The sequence below is a fragment of the Taudactylus pleione genome, unplaced genomic scaffold (genome assembly GCF_031769625.1).
Source record: "Taudactylus pleione unplaced genomic scaffold, aTauple2 ptg001010l, whole genome shotgun sequence".
Lineage (NCBI taxonomy): Eukaryota > Metazoa > Chordata > Amphibia > Anura > Myobatrachidae > Taudactylus > Taudactylus pleione.
In genome coordinates this window covers 205480-231280 of record NW_028285411.1, presented here as the reverse complement: position 1 = coordinate 231280, position 25801 = coordinate 205480, and the positions used below count along the sequence as shown (strand labels likewise).

General features: G+C 45.2%; 2 protein-coding genes across 2 annotated transcripts in view; one reads left to right on the top strand and one right to left on the bottom strand.

Annotated features, from left to right (window-relative positions):
* LOC148454306 (uncharacterized) overlaps positions 1-25801 on the top strand; it is a 256305-nt gene that overhangs the window by 60488 nt on the left and 170016 nt on the right. Inside the window, exon 7 of the mRNA XM_088461062.1 lies at positions 8187-8408. Coding sequence (XP_088317188.1) covers positions 8187-8408 — 222 coding nt within the window. The remainder of the gene's footprint in view (positions 1-8186; positions 8409-25801) is intronic.
* LOC148454308 (uncharacterized) overlaps positions 1-25801 on the bottom strand; it is a 193666-nt gene that overhangs the window by 74273 nt on the left and 93592 nt on the right. The window lies entirely within an intron of this gene.

Below are 25801 nucleotides of genomic sequence, written 5' to 3'. Positions count from 1 at the left end.
TATGTAACACTAATAACCACCTACTGAGGGTAGTGACCGCCAGCTACAGCCGATACGTTCTGTATGGGGGGTCTGAGTGCACCGGACACCTCCCTATCTCTATAGTCTGTTACCCACCGAGCAGTGACTGCTCCAGCTGTATTATATGTAACACCAGGGTCTGCTCCACCTGTATTATATGTAACACTAGTGCCTGCTCCACCTGTAATATATGTAACACTAATAACCACCTACTGAGGGTACTGACCACCAGCTACAGCTGATACGTTCTGTATGGGGGTCTGAGTGCACCGTGCACCTCCCTTTCTCTATAGTCTGTTACCCACCGAGCAGTGACTGCTCCATCTGTATTATAGTAACACCAGGGTCTGCTCCACCTGTATTATATGTAACACTAATAACCACATACTGAGGGTACTGACCACCAGCTACAGCTGATACGTTCTGTATGGGGGGGGTCTGAGTGCGCCGGACACCTCCCTTTCTCTATAGTCTCTTACCCACCGAGCTGTGACTATTCCACCTGTATTATAGTAACACCAGGGTCTACTCCAGCTGTATTTTAGTAACACCAGGGTCTGCTCCACCTGTATTATATGTAACACTACGGTCTGCTCCAGCTGTATTATATGTAACACTGGTGTTTGATCTACCCGCTTGATGGTAAGGCAGCACCAGAGACTGCTCCACCTGTATTATATGTAACAGTACTGACCACCAGCTACAGCTGATACGTTCTGTATGGGGGGGGTCTGAGTGCACCGGACACCTCCCTTTCTCTATAGTCTGTTACCCACTGAGCAGTGACTGCTTCAGCTGAATTATAGTAACACCAGAGTCAGCTCCACCTGTATCATATGTAACACCAGTGTCTGCTCCACCTGTATCATATGTAATACTTGGTCTGTTCCACCTGTATTATATATAACACCAGGGTTTGCTCCACCTGTATTAAATATAACACTAAACTCTGCTGCACCTGCATAATGATAATGCAGCACCACGGATTGCTCCACCTGTTTTATTGTAATAGGCCAGGGTCTGTATTATATGTAACACTGGAAGCTGACCTACCTGTATGACAATAACACAACACTACAGACTGATCTACCTGTATAATGATAATGAGGCACCACAGTCTGCTCCCCCTGTACCACAATAATAATTTAGATAGTAATAATAAACATCGTTACCTGTCGCCGCCCCGGAAGTTGCCATTTATAGAAGACACGCCCCTCTGGATACGCCCCGCCCCACTCATCTCCATGTAGCTATGGCTACAGTCAGCCCCGCCCCTCTTATGGTAGTGACCGCCCTCCTCTCATTCCCCTCAGTGCAGTGATTGGCAGCAGCGAGTAGCCAATCAGGCGGCACAAAGAAGGAAGGACGTCCTGTAACTAGAAGCCACCTGCACCTGCCGCTCACAGCTTCATCACTAGAGTAACAGCTGTATAGTGTAATGGTGTCCTCATGTACGGTGACCGGCGGCCATATTCTTATAGTCTCCCAGTCACAGAGCAGAGGGGGCGGGGCCACAGGAGCTTTAGCTGCCATTTTGTCATAGACATTCCTGACAGACATTCCATTCCAGGTAACGTGTCCTGTATATATTATATTATTATTATATAGGGGGAGGGGACCGTACAGTGATATGAGGGGGAATAACACAGCTCCCAGCACACACTGATATGTGGTATTATATAGGGGAGAGGGGACCGTACAGTGATATATGAGGGGGAATAACACAGCTCCCAGCACACACTGATATGTGGTATTATTATTATATAGGGGAGAGGGGACCGTACAGTGATATATGAGGGGGAATAACACAGCTCCCAGCACATACTGATATGTGGTATTATTATATAGGGGAGAGGGGACCGTACAGTGATATATGAGGGGGAATAACACAGCTCCCAGCACACACTGATATGTGGTATTATTATATAGGGTAGAGGGGACCGTACAGTGATATATGAGGGGGAATAACACAGCTCCCAGCACATACTGATATGTGGTATTATTATATAGGGGAGAGGGGACCGTACAGTGATATATGAGGGGGAATAACACAGCTCCCAGCACACACTGATATGTGGTATTATTATTATATAGGGAGAGGGGACCGTACAGTAATATGAGGGGGAATAACACAGCTCCCAGCACACACTGATATGTGGTATTATATAGGGGAGAGGGGACTGTACAGTGATATATGAGGGGGAATAACACAGCTCCCAGCACACACTGATATGTGCTATTATTATATAGGGGAGAGGGGACTGTACAGTGATATATGAGGGGGAATAACACAGCTCCCAGCACACACTGATATGTGGTATTATATAGGGGAGAGGGGACCTTACAGTGATATATGAGGGGGAATAACACAGCTCCCAGCACACACTGATATGTGGTATTATTATTATATAGGGGAGAGGGGACCGTACAGTGATATATGAGGGGGAATAACACAGCTCCCAGCACACACTGATATGTGGTATTATTATTATATAGGGGAGAGGGGACCGTACAGTGATATACGAGGGGGAATAACACAGCTCCCAGCACACACTGATATGTTACAATACAGGTGGTGCAGAGTCCGTTGTTACTTTAATACAGGAGGCGCAGACCCCGTTGTTACTATAGTACAGGTGGGGCAAACTCTGTTGTTACTATGATACATGAGGCGCAGACCCCGTTGTTACTATTATACAGGTGGTGCTGACCCCGTTGTTGCTCTAATGCAGGTGGCGCAGACCCTGTTGTTACTATAATACAGGTGGTGCAGACTCCGTTGTTGCTATAATACAGGTGGCGCAGACCATGTTATTACTATAATACAGGGGGTGCAGACTCCGTTGATAGTATAATACAGGTGGCGCAGACTCCGTTTTTAGTATAATACAGGTGGCGCAGACTCTGTTTTTATTATAATACAGGTGGCACAGAGGGCCTGATTCAGATGATGGCCAAGTGCGCATGCGGACGACGTAGCCGGCTCCGTCGTGCGTATGTGCAAGACCCGGATAGCGACGGCCAAACCGTCGCTCTGGGTCTCGCTCCAAAGGGGGCGTGCTGTCAATGTTGAGTGACAGCACGCCCCATTTGGTGGGCAGGCCGGGGGAGTGCCTGCCCAAACGGGGGGCGTGCTGTCAATGTTGAGTGACAGCACGCCCCATTTGGTGGGCGGGCCGGGGGAGTGGCTGCCCAAACGGAGGCGTTTCCATGTGAACTCCTCCATTTGGGGGTGGCCCCACTGACATCACGAGTGAGTGGCGTCAGTGGGAGAGATTTCGGCTCTGTTAGCGCTGAAATCTCTCTGGGGCTTGTGGCCACGAGACCCTACCACAAGGGTCTCGTCGCAAGCCTGATGGTCTTGACCATCGCGACCATCTTCCTGGCCGCTCACTATAGCTGTGGGTGGTCACCCACAGCTATGCGAGCGGCCAGGAGGCCGTTCTAAAAAAAAAAAAAGGCCGGCCCTGATTAAGAGCGAGCGCTCTGTCAGAGCGTCCGGCTCTGAATCAGGGCCAGAGTCCGTTGTTACTATAATACAGGTGGTGCAGACCATGTTGTTACTATAATACAGGTGGGGCAGACTTCATTGTTACTATAATACATGTGGTGCAGACTCAGTTACTATAATACATGTGGTGCTGACCCCTTTTTGTAATATCATACAGATAACCCTATCTGAGGGGGCTGCAAGAAATTCTGCATCTCAAATTTAGTTTAGTGCAAAATGAAGCTGTGTAAGGGCAAATACACAATGCAATTCTGTTCTTTATATTACATATGAAATTGATTTACAGTTGACCAGTGGGAATACTAGAAGGCGAGACCCTGGGCTGTATATTCAGACACCAGCAGGAATGTAATATATAACGGTGTCCTGCCAGTGTGACTAAGTAATAGTATAGTATACTAGTCATCTGTGTCATGTGCAGGAATGTAATGTATAACTGTGTCCTGCCAGTGTGACTAAGTGACGGTATAGTACACTAGTCATCTGTGTGATGTGCAGGAAAGTAATGTATAACGGTGTCCTGCCAGTGCGACTAAGTGACGGTATAGTACACTAGTCATCTGTGTCATGTGCAGGAATGTAATGTATAACGGTATCCTGCCAGTGTGACTAAGTGATAGTATAGTACACTAGTCATCTGTGTCATGTGCAGGAATGTAATATATAACGGTGTCCTGCCAGTGTGACTAAGTGACGGTATAGTACACTAGTCATCTGTTTCTGAGTACACTAGCCTGCTATTCCAGGTGACGGTATGGAGCTACAGTACTTTTACCAGCTTTTCCGGGTGCTGGGATGGAGCTCTGAGTATATTAGCCATCTGTTCTGGGTGCTGGTATGGAGATAAAGTACATTTGGGACTTGGTGCCAAAATAGAGTTTTGAGTGCATTAGCATCCGTCCTAAGTGCCGGAATAGACCTCTGACCATCTTAACCAAACGTTACAGATGGCGGATGGAGCTCGGAGTACGTTAGCCAGCTTAGCTGAGTTCCAGAATGCAGCTCTGTGTACGTTAGCCATCTGTTACTTTAGTATGTTAGCCAGCCATTCCTGGTGCCGGTAAAGAGCTCTGAGTGTGTAAGCTAGCTGTTTGGGAGCATAGATGGAGCAGTGAGTACTGCTGCTGTTCTTTGTGCCGGAATAGAGCTCTGATAACCTTAACCAACTGTTTCAGGTGGTAGATGGAGCTGTGACTACGTTATCCAGCTGTTTCAAGTGCCAGAATAGGGCTATGAGAACCATCTCTTCCAGTTGTCCCATTGGGTCTCCCCGTACCTTAGCCATCCATTCTGGGTGTCAAAATAGGGATCTAAATACTCACGCCCTTTATTGCAGCTGCTGGAATATGTGTTGGAGTAGTAGCTATATCTATTTGCCAGAACAGGTGTTAGGTTACTAATTCCATCTCTTCTAGCTCCTGGAATAGGTGTCTCAGTACCATGGGTGTAACTAGAGTTTTGTGTCCCCACAGCAACATTTTGAAGGGACCCCTGCAGAACAAACACACTCTGAGAGAGGGAATCTGCATACAAGGGGTCCACAATAACAAGTCACCCATTACTCTGCCCCTAATACTGGAACACTGTTGGCAACATCATCATATCTAGGGAGGGAGCTATTAACCCTCTCACCCAGGAAGGCTCAAGCCAACCATGGTTACCAAGTCACTAATAGAGGGGGGACACCTGAGAAGCTGGGTCAGTGAATTTCTGAGAAACAATGACCAAGACTCTATGGCTGTGGGAATGAGGGGACTTAGTGGTCACTCAGTGTAATCTTATGTTTATATGAGCAACATTATAGCATAGTGGACAGCATTTCTACTCCACACTGGGGTCATGGATTTAATTCCTGCCCGAGGTCCTGTCACTCTGGATTTTGTATGTTCTTCCCGTGTTTACATTGGTTTCTTACACTGGTAGGTTATTTGGCTTCTTTCATAAATACCCCTGTTGTGCATGTGTGTGGGCTGTCCATGTGGTAGGAAATGTCGATTGTAAGCTCCACTGGGGCAGAGACAGATGTCAGTGACTAAATATTCCCTGTAAATCGCTGTGTAATATGTGCGCACTACATAAGTAACTGGTAAGAAATAGCTTCTAATAATTACATTTATTCCTAGATTTCTGTGCAGTGAGGAGTCAGATCCTTGTTACTAGACGTCACGTGAGTGTGAGACGTGTGCTGTATAAATCACTGATGATGGACACGGACAGGAATCACATGACTGAGAGGATACTAAATCTCACCCTGGAGATCATCTACCTGCTGACTGGGGAGGTGAGAGGGTCTGGGAGAGTCACAGTGACATCACTTATATCTATAGTAATAATACAGGGACATGACTGGGGAGGTGAGGGGATCTGGGGGTGTCACAGTGACATCACTTATATCTATAGTAATAATACAGGGACATGACTGGGGAGGTGAGAGGGTCTGGGAGTGTCACAGTGACATCACTTATATCTATAGTAATAATACAGGGACATGACTGGGGAGGTGAGAGGGTCTGGGAGTGTCACAGTGACATCACTTATAGCTATAGTAATAATACAGGGACATGAATGGGGAGGTGAGGGGATCTGGGAGTGTCACAGTGACATCACTTATATCTATAGTAATAATACAGGGACATGACTGGGGAGGTGAGAGGGTCTGGGAGTGTCACAGTGACATCATTTATAGCTATAGTAATAATACAGGGACATGAATGGCGAGGTGAGGATTATCTGGGAGTGTCACAGTGACTTTTTTTCAAAAACAAAGAGAAAAATAGTCTTTTACTATGGTGCACCATTAGGTCAGTCCACATTAATCATTCCTTAGTTAAAACATATTAATCTTTATTTATATTCAATTAAAATTATGACATTTAGGGGTTACCACAACTGACAGGGGTTGTCACAGTGACATCACTTATCTATAGTACTAATACATGGACAGGACTGGGGTGGTGAGGAAGATCTGGGAGCGTATGCAGTCAAAGTATCTTTTTGAATACACAGGATTACATAGTAATGAAGAAGACATCCGGTGACTGTGAGACGTCCGACAGCCGTCCCCGCGTGTCAGGAGAACAAAGCAGGACCCAGAGCCCCATCACGGTGCCTCCACCTCACTCACTGATACATGAGATAGACAATGAAAAGAAGATCCTCAAACTCACCAACAAGATCATTCAGCTGCTGGCTGGAGAGGTGACTGCTGGGACATTATACAGTAACACCAGGGGATGTGTCTGGATGATGACTGTATCATTGTGTGTGTCAGGTTCCTATAAGGTGTCAGAATGCCACTGTCTATGTCTCCATGCAGGAGGGGGAGTATATAGAGGAACACAAGGGTCTGTACATGGACGTGATGATGGAGAATCACCGGCCTCTCACATCACTGGGTAAGAGGAGACTGTAATTTATTGTACAAGGGAAAGCAGGTACACATCATCTGATAATCACATATATATAATGTACAGTACTCAGTAATTTTGTGTCTCCTACAGATGGACCCAGTAACAAAAATAGCACAGAGAGATGTCCCCGTCCTCTTTATTCCCAGGTTTGTACAGAAAAGAATCACAGATCCCCACAGTTAGATGGGATTTATAGTCTCACTAATATACCAAAGTGACTGTTCATTGTATGATATGTATGTTTAAATATCGGGCATAAACAGGATCAGAAGCTCTGGATTTTACAACCTATCACTTCTTAAATAAACCCCTATAAGTCTAATGCACTGAAGTTTAGTCTCGAGTAATGACATCAGATATTATTAAAGTGTTATTTTATTGTTTTGTGGATTATTTAGGTTGAAGATTTGGCTAATATTAAAGTAGAAGAGACAGAGAGAGAAGAAGAGACGTATGTGACTGATATGAAGGCAGAAGATATAGAGGAAGAAGAGACGTATGTGACTGATTTAAAGGCAGAAAATATAGAGGGAGAAGAAGAGACGTATATGCCTGATATGAAGCCAGAATATATAAAGGGAGAAGAGATTTATGTGACTAATACAAAAGCAGAATATATAGAGGGAGAAGAAGAGATATATGTGACTGATATGAAGGCAGGAGATACAGTGAGAGAAAAAGATACGTATGTCACTGATAATAAGGCAGAAGATATAAAGGGAGAAGAAGAGATATTTGCTTGGGGTGATCAGCAGTTTAAGAAGGAGGAAATCCCTAAAGATATCAGCACAGGTGAGTAATAAACACTTATTATAGAACAGTCACATTTTCCTTGTTCAGTTTCTTATCTTACAGCCTCCTCTGTCAGTACACACTAATGTATCTTCCCAGTGGGGGAGTCGGGAGCCATCAGCCCCTATGATACTACTTCTCTCCCCCTCACATCATGTCACTGTGTGGTACCAGCCCAGAGATCTGACCGGTCTCCTCCCCACACTCTCTGGTGTAACTCGTACATCAGGTGCCTTCAGCCCCTATGATACTACTTCTCTCCCCCTCACATCATTTCACCGTGTGTTACAATCCCAGAGATCTGACCAGTCTCCTCCCCACACTCTCACAGTACAATGCAACTAGTATGACCTATGTGTGATATAATGTATAGACTATGCCTGCTCTCTGTTACACATACTGATATGGAGATCCGGAGAGTGTGAAGACACAACAGGATGCAGCTAGTAAAGGCAGAAGATATAGAGGGAGAAGAAGAGACCTATGTGACTGATATGAAAGGAGAAGAAGAGATGTATGTGACTATGAAGGCAGAAGATACAGAGGTAGAAGAGAAGATGTATGTGACTGATAATAAGGTAGATGATATAGATGGAGAAGAAGAGACGTATGTAACTGATCTAAAGGCAGAAGATATAGAGGGAGAAGAAGAGACGTATGTGACTAATAATAAGGCAGAAGATAGAGGGAGAAAGTGTGACATGTGACTGATATGAAGGCAGAAGATATTGAGGGAGAAGAAGAGACATATGTGACTGCTAATAACACAGAAGATATGGAGGAAGTAGAAGAGATGTATGTGACTGATATGAAGGCAGAAGATACAGAGGGAGAAGAAGAGACGTATGTGACTGATAATAAGACAGGAGAAATACGGAGAAGAAGAAACGTATGTGACTGATATGAAGGCAGGAGATATAGAAGCAGAAGAAGAGACATATGTGAGGGGTGATCAGCAGTGTAGGGAGGAGGAAATCCATACAAATATCAGCACAGGTGAGTAATAAACACTTATTACAGGAAAAAAGCCACACATTTTCTTTACTCAGACTCTTTATGTGGTGGTCACAGGATATAGAGCAGATGCCAGCATTTTGGATGAAAACAGATGTTTATTGAATCCAATCAAATGTCCTAAAAATAACAGTATTACCAGGTGAAGGTAATAGAATACACAGAGCATACAGAAGCTTTCATAGTTTTAGCTGTAACTAATCCAGGCTACTACTCAAATATTACATGTGAATCAGTCGGAATGTTTGTACAGTAATCCCCCCGATTTACGCTGGCTGCCTAGCGTTCTATAGAGCACTGTTTTTATTATATGGCATTTATTTGTTTTGCCCTTGTAAAATAATTGGATGTTACACTGAGGCTGGATGTGTATAATATTGTACTAGTGGAGCCAGGTTTAGTTTACACATGAAGAGAGCTGGTAACATGATTGGAGACCGGTGTGGTATATAAGGGTGACATTCATCATGTGGACACTGCTGAAATGTTAACGTGATAGAATGTGAATCATCCCTGGTGGTCTAGCGGTGACTTACCAGCTCCCAGCAGCAGCGGCGTATCCAGAAAAGTCTTCCGGGTTTGGGCAGTCATGTGACGAGCATTTTCAGCTCAGATATCTGACGGAGCAGCTGTTCCGGGAGGTATTCTTCCCTAACCCTGAAGTGGTTATCTTGGAAGTTATGTTTTCTTTTAGTTCTGTCATCAGGAGAAACTCTTCTAGCTGATTATATAGATAAAAGTTACCCACTTCATGTCCACTTACTGCAAAGATTCAAAGGGTGTTAACTGAAGTGCTGACAGCACCAACTTTATATCCCAAGGCTTATGCATATATGGCGGCTGTATATGTAATACTCCCTGCAAGAAAGTCTTTTTTTGGGGGGATCAGAGCCAACTTTCTTAAATTTATATGTGGGAAAATGTACGTTAGATGAAAACTCCAAAGGACCATCATGGCATCTATTAGGAAGGCTGATTGATCCTTGACTCTGCAACAAAACCTGGCCATTTTGTTGTTGAATTGAGAAACCATTAGATCTATCTCTGGCTGACCCCCATATATTTATCAGACTGTTAAAGGCTCCTGGATGAAGAGACCATTCCCCTGGAAGTATAAACTGGCCACTCTGAAAGTCCAACTTCCAACTCTCTATTCCTGAAATAATACTGCGCATATCGCTGGAACATGAATCTCTGCCCAAGATAAGAACTGAAAAGATTCTCTCTTTGCCAGGGAACTTTTGACACTTCGGGGTGTATGCCCTTCCTGTCATGCTGACTTTTTTTGGAGCCTAGGATCTTGTTTTCCTCCCTAGTCGTCCTGACAGTTGTGAAGATGAAGGAAACAACACTGATCTTTGCTTTTAATATCTTGGTTCTAAATATATCATCAGATGGCGTCTCCTGATTTTTAATAGCCAAAAAGTCAAAGACCTGACACACTTCTTTAACCAGGTCATCCACACCTGGAACTACATGACCAGTCTTGGCCGCAAAAACAGCCACCATCTCCTTGACCACGCTGTGCTCACATCTAAACTTCTTTGATGGTGCACAACCGGGGTCCACTGTGCTGATTTGTTTTTCTCAGGGTTCAAACTGTAGATACAGGATTCATTGCCACTGATGATCTCCCAGACAGAATTTGAGTGACCATCATCAAACCTGGCCAGTATGTTGCTGATTTAAGTCACCTGAGCCTCCTTCTGCTCTTGAGTCAGCTGGTGTGGCACCCAAAACCTTGCTTGCAGAAATCTTTTTCGTGGTGTATAGAATGGTTGGATCCTAATGAGATGCCTGTCTCCTTCTCTTACTGGGCCAATGTAACCCTGTTGTCCACCTCAACTATGGCAGGGCCTGACAATTTTTTCTAAGATCTAGGAGCCAGGATGAAAGTGTAGGAGTCAGACCACCGCCCCCCCAAAAAAATTACAGGAGTAGGTGAGGAGCACAGCTCTGTGTGTTATGCAACTGTTATACTATACTAGTCCACAAAATGTATGCAGTTGAATGGATATAGTAAAATGGAGGCTCCCTCACTGCTCTGCACAGCTCCCACGGGGCCACATTCCTGAGCACCTGTCCCCCCAGGCAACCAACCCACACAGCCGCACTACTGAGGGAGTACCCCCAGGCAAACCACTGCTCTACAGCAACATTGTTGTGCAGTTCCCCCCCCCGGGCAAACAACCCACGGGTCACCCCCCCCCCGGTCACATTACTGAGCAGCTAGCCCCCCCAATGGCCACACAACTGGGGGGTTCCCGCTGGCAAACCACCCCTCCGCAGCCATGCTGCCCCCCTCATGGTCACAACACTATCCCTCTGAGGCTGCTCCGCAATCCCTGACCACACATAGACCCTCTTACCGGAGAGCTCTAGGCAGCCGCAGTTAGGATACAGTAGACAGCCGGGACGTACAGGATGATAACCACAGACTGGGACTGACAGCATGAGTCACAGCAAGCTCGAGATGGAGATGATGAGTCAGCGCAGGCCCGGGACAGTAAGGAGGAGTCAGTGCAGGATGGGACGTACAGGAGAAGCCAGCGCAGGCCAGGATGGACAGACACAGCAGTCACCACAGGTGACTCTTGGCACATGCACTCCTGTGCATGAAATGAACACTGCAATACTACAGACAATCTGTACTGGGGCTGACAAGGGTCCCAGGATTTGTCAAGCCCTGAACTATGGCCCTCATGCCAGCAACATTGTCTTCTGTGATGGCAGACACAAGTCGGCCGCAGCGCTCCTCATCTTCCGAGGACTGTCTCCCATGTAGAAATTCTGCAAACCACTCAAACAAAGTGGTTAAGGATGGTGTTTCTTCCCCAAAATCAGCTTGTAACTGTTCAAAACTCTTCTGCTGTTGCAGACTTCTTGTCAGGGGTCTGCCGGGGATCAGCGCGGCCTTACCTCCTCGCCGATTCCTTTGATCTCCCGGGCGGTCGGGCAGCTGGCGCGGCGGCTGAGAGGACGTGAGCATTCTCCGTGCGTAGGGGACTGCGGGCGCTCCGGTGTCTGGAATCGGGGTTCCCGGCATGGGCGCCGCCATGTCAGTCGGCCCATGTGACTGTACTTCCGGCCTGGGATAGGTGAGCATCAGCTGATCGCTGTGCACCTATCAAAGGGTTCTGTGGGGTATATAGTCTGCATCCACCTTTCTGCAAACTGCCTGAACAACGGTTGTCTCCTAGTCCCTAGTTGAGTTCCGGTCCAGGTTCCTGGCGTTCTATTTCCTCTACAGTGTGTTCCATCTCTGCTTGTGTGCCAAGACGTTACTGTGATCCCTGTGCCCCCTCCACCTGTTTTGCCTCAAGGGCTTCAGGATCTAAATCTCGTCTCCAGTTGGCAACCCCGGAGAGATTTGATGGTAATCCCAGGCGGTGCCGAGGGTTTATTAACCAATGCGAGATCCAATTTGAATGTCTCCCCCAGAATTTCCCCACCTCTCGAGCAAAGGTGGCGTATGTTATTTCCCTGTTGACCGGGGCTGCTCTGGACTGGGTCTCTCCCCTGTGGGAACGAGCTGACCCCATTGTGTCAAATTAAGAAGAATTTGTTTCAGCATTTAAAAGGATTTTTGACGAACCAGGCCGCTCCGCTTCAGCCTCATCCGATTTGCTTCGTGTACGCCAGGGGACCCGATCTGTTGGTCAGTATATAGTTTAGTTTCAAACTCTGGCATCTGAGCTAAAGTGGAACGAGGAGGCTCTCAAGGCATCCTTCCTCCATGGACTATCAGAAAGGATGAAGGACGAGTTGGCCTCCAGAGATTTACCGGAGTCCTTTGCTGAAGTAATCTCCCTCTGCATCAAGATCGACCTTTGCCATCGGGAACGCTGGGCTAGTAGAGGCAGAGGGGAACGCTTTCAGGTCCGTACTCCTCCTGTGAACCAGTCTTCTCTCTCTCCTAGTAGTGAAGAAGAACCCATGCAGGTCAATAAGTCCAAGCTTACAGCTGTAGAACGCAACAGGCATTTCCAAAATAAATTATGTATTTATTGTGCTGCTCCCGACCACATTTTGAAGAATTGTCCTCTGCTTGCGGGAAATGCGAGACCCTGACTGAAGTAGGGAGCATTCAGTTAGGGGTTATGTCCAAGTCATCCCAAATAACAGACAGTCTTCTACCAGTGTCGCTTTCCCATGGGTCCAGGACAAAGAGGGTTAAAGCTCTAATTGATTCCGGAGCGGAAGGCAATTTCATTTCAGATACTCTCGTTCGGACTCTAGGTATTCCTGTCGTTCCATTACCCAATAAACTAGTACTCTCCGGCTTAGATGGTAAAACAGTGCTAGGAGAATCTCTTCTCTCTCCCATCCAGTATCCTTCAAGATTGGATGTCTTCATCAGGAATGGCTGGAATTATTTGTGTTACCTAAGTCTCCCTATGAGCTGGTGTTGGGGCTACCCTGGTTAAAAAAGCACAACCCTGTGTTCAATTGGAATAAGATGCAAATTTTGTCCTGGGGATCAAGTTGATTACAGAAGTGTTTGACCAAGGTGGTTCCTTTGCGTAAGTTAACCACAGTTACCTGTCCATCCGAGATGTTCTCTCCACCCTCTATCTCTGTGGGTCCCTCTCAGTCCAATTTACCAGAGCCCTACCAGGATTTCGCTGATGTATTCTGCGAACAAGCGGCAGATAAACTCCCTCTGCATCGACCATGGGATTGTGCTATTGACCTGCTTCCGGGGAAGACCCCTCCTCGTGGCCGTGTTTATCCATTATCTGTTCCTGAGACTACCGCTATGGCATAGTACATAAAGGACAACCTTGCTAAAGGATTTATCCAGCCGTCATCCTCTCCTGCTGGAGCAGGGTTCTTCTTCATAGGGAAAAAGGACGGAGGGCTCCGCCCTTGTATAGATTATCGGGGCCTAAACCAAATTACGATAAAGAATCGGTATCCACTACCCCTGATTTCCGAACTTTTCAACAAGGTCCGAGGAGCTCAGTTTTTCACCAAACTAGACTTCCGCGGGGCCTACAATTTAATTCGGATAAAGGCAGGGGATGAGTGGAAAACCGCTTTTAATACTAGGGATGGACACTTCGAGTACCTGGTAATGCCTTTTTGACTCTAACGCGCCAGCTGTATTTCAAGGCTACGTCAACGAGATTTTTCGGGACATTCTCTATAAATTTGTGGTAGTTTATCTCGATGATATTTTAATTTTTTCTGCAAACTTACAAGACCATCATCGGCATGTACTAGAAGTGTTGTCCCGTCTCCGAAATCATCGTCTCTTTGGAAAGTTGTCAAAATGCCTCTTTAATCAGACCTCGGTACCCTTCCTGGGGCATATAATCTCTGGAAAAATTCTTCAAATGGACCCTGATAAACTGAAAGCTATTGCCGACTGGCCTCAGCCTACTTCGTTGAAAGCTACTCAACGTTTCTTGGATTTTGCAAATTATTATAGGAGGTTCATTCCACATTTTTCCACATTGATCTCTCCTATCACTTCTCTCACAAGGAAGGGAGCCAGCCCATCCTCTTGGCCTGTACCAGCAATACAAGCTTTTAAAATATTAAAAATTGCTTTTTTCACAGCCCCAATTCTCCGCCAGCCTCAGCTGGATCAACCATTTACGGTAGAAGTGAACGCATCCTCTGTTGGAATTGGGACCGTATTGTCTCAGATCGCTGAAGATGGGAAGATCCACCCCTGCGGATTCTTCTCCCGGAAATTCTCTCCCGCAGAGAAAAATTATATTATTGGAGATCAGGAACTATTAGCTATACGCTTGGCACTAGAGGAATGGCGTTATCTTCTGGAAGGAGCTAGATTTCCAGTTGCGGTCATTACACACCATAAGAACCTAACTTATCTACAAACTGCTCGTAGATTGAATGCCAGGCAGGCCCGATGGTCTCTTTTTTTTTCCAGGTTCAGTCTAAGGCTTCAATTTCGCCCAGGCATTTTAAACAAAAAAGCGGATGCTCTCTCCCGTCCTTTTATGACTATGGTAGAGGAAGAGGACCATCCGCAGATACGTCCAATTCTTGATCCAATTGTTTTCGCTCCTACACAGATATCTTCTCCGCCTCCGGGAAAAATTTTTGTTATTCCCAGTTTACGTAAAAAACTGTTGACATGGGCTCACGCTTCGTTATTTGCTGGTCATACAGGAATCACTAAAACTTATCAATTCCTACTACGTTCCTACTGGTGGCCCACCTTGAAGGGAGATGTCAGAGAATTTGTCCTGTCCTGTATTAAATGTGCGCAGCATAAGACAGCTCGCAGGAGGGTGATGGGTCCATTACGCCCATTACCGGTTCCAGTTGCCCCATGGACTCATATCTCCATGGACTTCATTTCCGAGCTACCTCGATGCAAGGGACACAATACGGTATGGGTGGTCGTGGACCGCTTCTCAAAAATGGCACATTTTGTTCCTCTGGTCGGTCTTCCATCGGCTCCTCAATTGGCTAAAATATTCAACCGGGATATCTTCAGATTACACGGTCTCCCTAAGGAGATAATCTCTGATCGTGGGGTCCAATTCGTGGCCAAATTATGGAGAGCCCTGTGCAATACATGTGGAATTAAATTAAAATTTTCTTCAGCATACCACCCTCAGACGAATGGTCAAACCGAAAGGGTTAATCAAGAACTTTGTATCATCTTCTCAGGATGATTGGGTGGACCTTCTACCATGGGCAGAATTTTCTCACAATTTTAAGTATCATTCATCATCCAAGTCCACACCCTTCTTCACTGTCTTCGGTAGACATCCCCGAGTCCCTGACTTCGAACATCTTCCAGCGGTAGAAGTTCCGGCAGCAGTCAAGGAGATTGAGTCATTTTCAACCCTGTGGAATAAAATTCACCATTCCTTGGTACAATCCTCAAAGAATTATAAGAGATTTGCCGATAGGAAACGTTTGGCTGTTCCCTTTTTAAAAGTTGGGGATAGGGTTTGGTTATCTTCCAAGAACATTCGTTTGAAGGTACCCACGATGAAACTTGCTCCACGCTTTATTGGCCCCTATCGCATCATTAAGATAATCAATCCAGTAGTATATAAGTTGGAACTTCCTCCACAAATGAAAATCTGCAATACATTCCATATTTCTCTTTTACGTCCTCTGGTGCTCAATCGATTTCAAATTGTTCCTCCCAAATTGCCTCAAGTACAGACTTTACAGGGTACTGAGTTTGAAGTGGAGAAGATCTTCGATTCACGCCTTAAGTTTAATACTCTTCAATACCTCATCGATTGGAGGGGCTATGGTCCCGAAGAAAGGGCTTGGGTCAAGGCTTCCGATGTGCATGCTCCACGGTTGGTCCGAGACTTCCATAGGAAATTTCCAAATAAGCCTATGGGGTGTTCGGTGCCCACCCTGAAAGGGGGGGGGGTACTGTCAGGGCTCTGCCGGGGATCAGCGCGGCCTTTCCTCCTCGCCGGCTTCCTTTGATCTCCCGGGCGGTCGGGCAGCTGGCGAAGCGGCTGAGAGGACGCTGAGCATTCTCCCCGTGCGTAGGGGACTGCGGGCGGTCCGGTGTCTGGAATCGGGGTTCCCGGCATGGGCGCCGCCATGTCAGTCGGCCTATGTGACTGTACTTCCGGCCTGGGATAGGTGAGCGTCAGCTGATCGCTGTGCACCTATCAAAGGGTTCTGTGGGGTATATAGCCTGCATCCACCTTTCTGCAAACTGCCTGAACAACGGTTGTCTCCTAGTCCCTAGTTGAGTTCCGGTCCAGGTTCCTGGTGTTCTATTTCCTCTACAGTGTGTTCCATCTCTGCCTGTGTGCCAAGACGTTACTGTGATCCCTGTGCAACAGTGAGTTACCATCTGCCTGTGTGCTAAACGTGTCTCTAGTGAACCTTGTGCAACAGTGAGTTACCATCTGCCTGTGTGCTAAACGTGTCTCTAGTGAACTTCTTGCAACGGTGTATTACCATCTGCCTGTGTGCTAAACGTGTCTCTAGTGAACCTTGGGCAACAGTGAATTACCATCTGCCTGTGTGCTAAACGAGCCTCTAGTGAACTTCATGCAACAGTGAATTACCATATCTGCCTGTGTGCTAAACGTGTCACTAGTGAACTTTGTGCTACAGTATTGCCAGACTTCTTTACGTTGTTTGTGGATCACTCCACAGTGCCTTAAATCTTAGGCATCTCTTATTAGGGCCACGGTTGTTTGTGTCTCCAATTCCCACTGAGCTCGGGTACCTGGTCAAAAGGACCGCGACCTGCTCACAGGGTGCAGCTAAGCCCAAATCCCGATTGGAGGGGTCACTGGCGAACACCATCCTGTGGGTTAGACTCCGCACCATTGCCCAGGTCTCGTCAACACTCGAGAGCTGTGGATGAGGAGAACATATATCCAGGCCCCTCGCCTTCGTTTCCTCCCACAACCCGGACCCAGAGTTTCCACTTCCCCAGCACCAAGCGTGACACTTCTCTTGTATTAGTATAAGATCATAGCTCTCCAGTGACCTCTGTTGAGCTCCATAATGAGTTTGCGAAGGACTTGAAAAAGCTGACCAGTGTGCAGGGTTGCTTATATATGGTTCTATACCCCATAATTTCACAATAACTTTAACCAGAGATTACAGTTCACAACCAGTCAGATTGTGTTATATGTATAACACAGCTTAATGTCAGATACTGAGTTATAAATGATTTCTTGTAACATCTTGAATTTACCCATTACAAGGACATTTGGGGATCTTTCACCATAATCTGTATTGCTCAATGTAAACTTGTTATGGGGATATATTCATATTTACATTATTTATTTTATTCCCAGCAGATGGAGGTAACAGCAAGAATATCTCAGAAGCATATCACATTTTATCACCAGGCTATAACATAGAAGATAACATCACACAAGATTCTCCAGGAAAAAAGCCTATTACTCCAAATATACATCACAGTGCAGATATGTCATCCAATTCCTCTGACCATGAGCAGTGTTCCCCTGATAACTCAGATACTGTTATACATAGTACAACTTTTAGTATAGCCGCAATCTCTACTCATTCTATACATGCCAAAAGTTTTACACAGGACACAAAGCATATTAACCATCAGTCAGCTAAGGCCGGTTTGAAGCCATTTCTATGTTCTGAGTGTGGGAAATGTTTTACATATAAATCACATCTTGTTATACATCAGAGACGTCACACAGGTGAGAAGCCATTTCCATGCTCTGAGTGTGAGAAAAGTTTTACATATAAATCACATCTTGTTATACATCAGAGACGTCACACAGGTGAGAAGCCATTTCCATGCTCTGAGTGTGGGAAATGTTTTACAGACAAATCACATCTTGTTAGACATCAGAAAACTCACACAGGTGAGAAACCATTTCTATGTTCTGAGTGTGGGAAATGTTTTACACATAAATCACATCTTGTTATACATCAGAGATGTCACACAGGTGAGAAGCCATTTCCATGCTCTGAGTGTGGGAAATGTTTTACAGACAAATCACATCTTGTTAGACATCAGAAAACTCACACAAGTGAGAAACCATTTCCATGTCCTGAGTGCGGGAAACGTTTTACAGAGAAATCACAGCGTATTTTACATGAGAAAAGTCACACAGGTGAGAAACTTTTTGCATGTTTAGAGTGTGAAAAAAGTTTTACGCAGAAATCGGATCTTGTTAGACATCAGAGACTTCACACAGGTGTGAAACCATTTTCATGTTCAGAGTGTGGGAAATGTTTTACATATAAATCAGCTCTTATTAAACATCAGAGAAGTCACACAGGTGAGAAGCCATTTTCATGTGCAGAGTGTGGGAAGTGTTTTACTAACAAATCACAGCTTGTTAGACATCAGATAAGTCACACAGGTGAGAAACCATTTCCAAGCTTTGAGTGTGAAAAACGTTTTACACACAAATCACAACTTGTTAGCCATCAGAGAAATCACACAGGCAGGTGAGAAACCATTTCCCTACTCTTGAGTGGGGGAAATGTTTTATACACAAATCAGATCTTTTTATACATCAGAGATATCACACAGGGGAAATATAATTTTTCTGTTCTGAGTTAGGAAAATGACTGAAGTCCAATCTTGCTAAACAATTATTCACACATTTATCCTGGTGAAACTTTGTAAATTGAAGGTATTTTCTCTAAAGAACAGATTTTATTAAGCATAATATTTTTCCTGACATGATCTCTTCATTTTGTTTTTCTGTTATAGAAATGTTTGACCTGGTGTTTCTATTACTGTTCAAATTATAATCTTGTTTTTATTGTTATCCATATTGCCAGATATTTTAGTGGATTAAATTGAAAGTAACTTTGTAGCAGACACCCTCAGCTACAGACCACATCCCTACTCCAGCTCACTCCTCAGTACTGCAGTATTTATGTGCCCCGTGTACTACTAGTCATAAAGTGTTTTGTCCTATAGTGTGTGCTCCCACCTGTGGTCCTTTTGACACAGCTGCTTACACCTACTTATTTATATTATATAACATTGTTTTCCTATGGGGATATTTTAGGACTGTTTTCTACCTGACACCTTTATAAAAATGATGCTCCACTGATTTTCTCAGTCTTACCTTACTATTCATTATGTCATCTATCACTGACCTCTACTCCTGTTTCTTTCCCTCACTGCATTTTGGCTTTAATGGCTTCCAATTCTTTAGTACACACCCGCCATGTCACAGAAAGCCAAGAAGTCATAAGACATCTCTGCTAACTTTGTTAACTAGTTAAAGCAGTCTGCCAGGCCTATAATCCTCCTTTGCCCTGTCTCTCAGATATGGCCATTGATTCTTAGGTACAATACAAGATACAAATTGGCCTACTGGAAGGCATCCAATCAGCCTTCCGCCTGGAGCTCTCTAAAGCAGTTACCGAATTTATATCTGATATTGCCTCACTGGGTTCCAGAAGAGATGTCCTAGAAACGAAAACATGTACTCTGCGAGTCTCAAGGCCCTTTTGATAAAGAACTAGCTTGTTTGCATGATGACATCGAGACCCTCAAGGAAAAACAGGAGGATCGGTAAAACCGCTCCCGATTCAATAACCTTTGTATACATAATATGCCAGAGTCTCTTCTCAGCTCAACTCTTCCTGCCTTCCTTAGGGATATCTTCCAACAATCCTCTGACGAACCCATATGCTATATGGGGAAATGCGTCAGCATCTGTTGGTGCATACAATTTTTTTCCCCCTATAGCTCCTACGTGAGCAGTCACTCCAAACCCTGCTGCCAACTGGATATTGACAGCCAAATGACTACATACGGCACACTGTCTCTGTACTTTAACGTGCCATTCTACATCGCTGCTTTACCATACTAATACTGATAGCGGGTGGACCCACAAGGAAATCCTGCAAGCTGACAACTCCAGCCTCAGGAAATGTCCCTGCTACACTGACATTGCGTACATCAGAGTCCATTGCTGCTTTACCATACTAATACTGATAGCGGGTGGACCCACAAGGAAATCCTGCAAGCTGACAACTCCAGCCTCAGGAGATGTCCCAGCTACACTGACATTGCGGACATCAGAGTCCGTGTCACAGTTACATCTAGCGTCTGTGAATGAAAGCAGAATCTGCTGTGTCTTAAGCCATCACCTGGACTCCGTATACATTGTGGGTGAGCAGCTACTTATTATTACAAATTGTTAGTCGGAATTTACGAACTCTGTGGCCAGTGAGTGACTGGAAGGGTTGTCGACAAATGTATAACCTATACATAAGGGGTATCTGGTTTTTGAGAAAAGCCCATCTGTTTTTAGAATAACGGGCATTGATTATCCACTCCATGCCTAGTCTGTTGATTGACTGTTATATCAGACCTTGTGCAATTAACAGGATAACTCCTAATATTGGATTTATTACACATCAACAATCTGGTTAACAAATTTAATTTCCAAAGACTCTATTCTCCTCTCAAACAAATCATTTTATTCAGCGGATTGTAATAACATAATGTGTGTGATGTGTTACATTGTACCTGAAATATTAGCTGATTTGTGCTTAGAAATATTGTGTGGAATCTATACGCTAAGAATGTTACATTCTAGGAGTCTTACCTTTTATGTCTTACTTAGTGGGACATATGCTATAGGCGTTTTGTTATTTTAATAAATGTAGTTTTAATTGAACACTCGTGGCTCAGTCTGTCTGCATTACAGCCAGGACAGTACAACCTTATCTATTCTTTCTTTTATAGCTACTTGAGGGTATCCCAGGAGCCCTTTAGGAATACTGCTGACCTGTCATATTTCTGCTACTATATCATAACCAGAATTGTTTTTTTTTTTATTTGAAAAATATTTTATTGTTATGAAAACAACATATTGTGATACAAATATCTTAAGTTATCTTCAGCATAATAAACACATTACAGAAAAACATCCAACAAAATAATTAAAATAATTAAATAATTAAAATATTTGCAGTATATAAATCCAGATATAAATTAAAATTGCGCACACAAGAAACAGTTACATATAATGTTACATATACAGTTACAATTACCATTAACGGGGCCAGCTACAGTTATATTGTGAGTCAAAATTATAATCAAGATCAAAAGGGAGGACCATTATCAAGTACTTCCTAGTTAAACCATGATGTTAGTTGGAAGCATCTCTGTGATGTGGATACAGTATGAATATAAGGTAATCAAGTCCCAAAAAACTTTTCAGTAAACTTTTCTTTATTGGTGGACGTCTCTGTCCAGTCCATGGTAAACAGAAATATTATTCTAGGATGTAATTATGTAAGAGTAGGTGGGTTAGGTTCAATCCATTGTGAGAGAATGGTCTTTTTTGCAGCTGTAGTCAATTTGGTCAGAAGTAGTTTATTTCCTTTTGTCAAACCCTGTGAGTGTGTGTTTGTGGATATATTCCAGAAAAAAACAATCTTTAGAGATCACAAAAGCAATTTTTAGAACCTCTTTAATATAGCTATTAAGTTCCCCCCAGAAAACCTGTACACGGACAATCCCACAGGCAATGTACTATATCGGCGTCAGGTGCTGAACATTTATAACAATTGGCGTTAGGTGCATCTCCAATAATATATTTCAATTTGGGGGTGTAGTATGCTCAGTGTAAAATTTTGAGATGCATTTCATTATAAGAGACTAATTCCAATTGTTTGTTCATATTAAGACATGAAAGAGCAATAGTCTCTATGGAGATTTGCGGGAAGACCTACTTCCATTTTGCAAGTCCTGTGGTACTTGACTCTAAATTAATAAGAGGTCGAGCACAAGAATATATAAAGGAAGTAGAGAAAGGTCCCTGTGGTTTGCAACGTAACGCACCATCCAGACACCAATTTAGATCAGCTACTAAAAATCCACGCAACGTGGTCTGAATATAACTCATTGCCTGCAAATAAGGAAATAGAGGGATAACAATGAAGGGAAATTCTCCTGCATTTGAGAGCGAGTGAGAGGTTGGAGTGTTTGGTCGTGTAAAAATTGATAAATATATCGAATGCCACTGGTGTGCCAGCGTTGAAATTGGGCTGAATTGCCAGGTGAAAAAGATGGGTTACCCCATAATGGTAAAAATAGTGAGGACTGTTTGGATAAGTGGGATTGTGATCTAATAACTTGCCATGCTATGCATGTCGTATTTATTAACATGTTTTCTTTAGCTGCGGGAGGTAAACTAAGACGATTGGTGTGTAAAAGAGACACCAAGTTATGGTGAGGAGTAAATGCCTGCTCCATAGAGTACGTGGTATAAGTGTTATGACCTCCAATCCAGTCCATTGCTATTCGATAATTAGCGGCCAGAGCATATTGTCTGAGACATGGTAGGTTTACCCCTCCTAAATGTGTCTGTTGTTGCAACTTAAACAGTGAGATTCTGGGGCGTTTTCCTGCCCATATGAATTTTTGTAGAGCATGATTAAAAAGTCTAAGGTCTCTCTTATCTGGGATAATTGGTAACATTTAGAGAATGTAAAGAAATCTGGGGAAACTGATCATTTTATAAAGATGGCATCTGCCTATATAGGACAGTGGAAGATGGGCCCATTTGTTAAAATCTGTGTATGTTTTTAACAACAGTGGGGTGTAATTAACAGCATATAGTTGAGAAGGGTGTGAAGAAACATTGACACCTAAGTAAGTGATGTATTTATCTGCCCACTTAAAGGGAAAGGAGTTTCCCCATCCCGCTCTAGCCTCCCCAAAAAAGGCCAAGGCCTCAGTTTTAGTATAGTTAATTTTAAAACCCGCTATTTCCTCGAACACTTGCAGGAGGAGCGGTATAGCCTCCTTGGGGTTAGCGAGATGTAATAAAAGATCATAAGCAAAGACCAAAAATTGAATCTCCTGTTTTGCCAAGAAAATGCCCCGCCAGCCCCCTTCCTTTTCAAAATGGCATAGTAGGGGATCTGGGGCCAAATTAAAAAGTAGTGGTGAGAGCGGACAACCTTGTCTCGTACCTCGAGTCAGATAGAATGGTCGGGTGTTTAAAGAATTTATTGTCAAAAAAGGCTTTCGGATCCTGATAAAGTGTTTTGAATATGTGAATTAAATCAGGGCCAAATCTTTGGTAATTAAATATACGTATTAAATGAGACCAGAATGCTGTGTCAGCGTCACAACTCACCACAATATGTTTTCTACATCAGGGTCCATAGGGTATCCACAGGATACCTTGGGGTATAGGTGATGACGTCAGGCATCGGGCACCATAGAGTTAAGTTTTCAGTCTCCCAGGATGCACTAGGGTCCCCCTTCTATATCCCCTCAACCCCCGAGCCAAGGCATCTCAGTTTCGTTTGGTGCCCGGCCGGAGTCGGATGCACCTGTTTAGAGGGGGGCTAAGATTAGCCCCTAAAGTTTTCTTCAACAAGCAGCTGTGGCTGCTCATCTGGATGTACAGCATGGACAGTCAGTATTGATGTCAATGCTGTCTTCCCTACACCCCCGCCGGTACCAGAACGCCCGTATTGATCCGGGATTGCTGGTAAGCATCTGGGGTCACAGCTAGCGGTGACCCCAGATGTTTGGGACCATGGCCGGATTCAAGGGGGCAGCAGATAAGCAGCGGGGTCCCGCGGTGGGTCCCTACTGAAATGGTCCAGAGTCCCCAGGCAGGGGGCTCCCTGGGAACTAGCTGCAGCATGGAGCCAGGTAACTAACCTGCGCTTCCACTACCCCCCTGGGATAGTGGACCGCGGCTGAGCATGCCAGGGGAGCACGCCTTCCCTGTATCACAGCCGGCGCCTCCCCCGCTGCACACAGCCCTCTCTGCTCTGCTGACTGGCCCTGTGGAAGCGCTCCTCCCCCAGGCCGGCCTCCTCTCTGCTCCTCGGTGGCCATCTTTTGCAAAGCATGGTGAGCGCTGCTGGACGCTGAAGATCGGTGGCATCGCGGTCTGGGTCCCCGGCATACCTCTCCTCCATTGGCTACAGGTCTGTGTATGCAGCGCTGTGTCCTACCAGGCTCAGTGTCTGCGTAGTTGAGGTTCAGCGCTGATAGTGCAGGAATTGATTTCTTTGCATTGTATGTGACTTCTGCTAGCGTCTGCTGCCTGTACTTTCACTTTCTACTGTCAGCCATTTCACTGTCCCTGTTCTTCTTCTGCTAAAGCCCTTGCGGTGCGGTGCTTGCAGGGTGGTTCTCCCACTATACTAACAAGTATCAGTGAGAGGGGGTCACATACTTACCATCATGTCTGAGAGTGACCTTCCTCTCCAGCTTATGTGTACTACGTGCAAGGTACCTATAGCGGAGGGGGAGGGTAGCGCGGAGGGGCTATGTCGACAGTGTTATTTGTTGGCGAGGCCTATTACTGTCAGGGCTCCGGTACAGGAACCGCCCTGGGCTTGTTTCGCCAAAGCGCTTACAACCCTAGTGGGCCAGTTAGCTCCGCAGCCTGCGTTTTCACAGATGGGATTGTCCCAGCAGTCAGTGGTGTCATCACCCATGCAGGGTTTCCCGAGACAATTGATGGTACCCCACAGTCTCCCTATTTCTCCTCCCCAGGTCTCTCAGGAGCCTGCGTGGGTTAATTCTCTGACAAGTTCTGTACAGCATTTGTCGGACGTGTTACAAGGGGAGTCTGTGTTGCGGCCACATAAGCGGCTGGTGGCGTCTTTGTCAGCTCCTTATGAGGATGACGACAGGACGTCTGATGATGGGGAGATTCTGGATCTTTCTGACCAAGAACCTCTCCGTACTACGAGTCGGACGCTAATTCCAAGGTTTATATTCCTGGACTTATTTTGGCTGTCCGCACAGCTTTAGTGATTGAGGATGAAGATCCTCCGGTGTCCAAATCTAAATATGCCTTTTTTAAGGATATTAAGGGTGACGCCACTGTGTTTCCTCTTTCGGGTCAGTTAGTAGACCATTTAGAGGAGGCGTGGAAACACCCCAGTAAACGGTTTCAGCCTCAGAGACGCTTGGTGGTGGCTTACCCGTTTGCGGACAATTATTTTTCCAAGTGGGAATCCCCTCCATAGGTGGATTCTCATGTGACACGCCTGGTCCGAAGTCCCACGTTGCCCATGCCTTCCATGTCCTCCTTGAAGGATGCTACGGATCGTAAGGTGGAGATCTGCCTAAAGTCCGTTTACTCCCTCGTTAGCAGCCAGGCCGGCTATGGCCATTTGTTGGGTAGCCAGAGCTAAGGAGCGCTGGGCGGATAGTTTGGAGGCGTCTTTGGACTCCGACTGTTCGGCTGAACAGACGGAGTTGGTAGGCAATCTCCGGGACTCGGCCACGTACATCAATGAGGCGGCCTTGGATATCAGTACCCTGACTTCTCGGATTTCTTCGGCAGCTGTAGCTGCTCGTCGCACCTTATGGTTGCGATCTTGGAAGGCGGACGCTGATTCCAAAAAGGGCTTAGAAGCTTAGCCTTTTAATGAAGAAGTCCTATTTGGTCCTGATCTGGACAAAATTGTAGCCATGCTGGCGGCAGCCAAATCTGCCTGTCTCCCGTCTGCTGCAGTTCCTTCCAGTTCGGGTACGTCATCCTTTCGGCCTTACAGGGCCCAGGGTAGGCCTAAAGCACAGTCTTTTCCCCAACAGGCTGGCCCCAAAAAATCGGCCAAGAACCGGAAA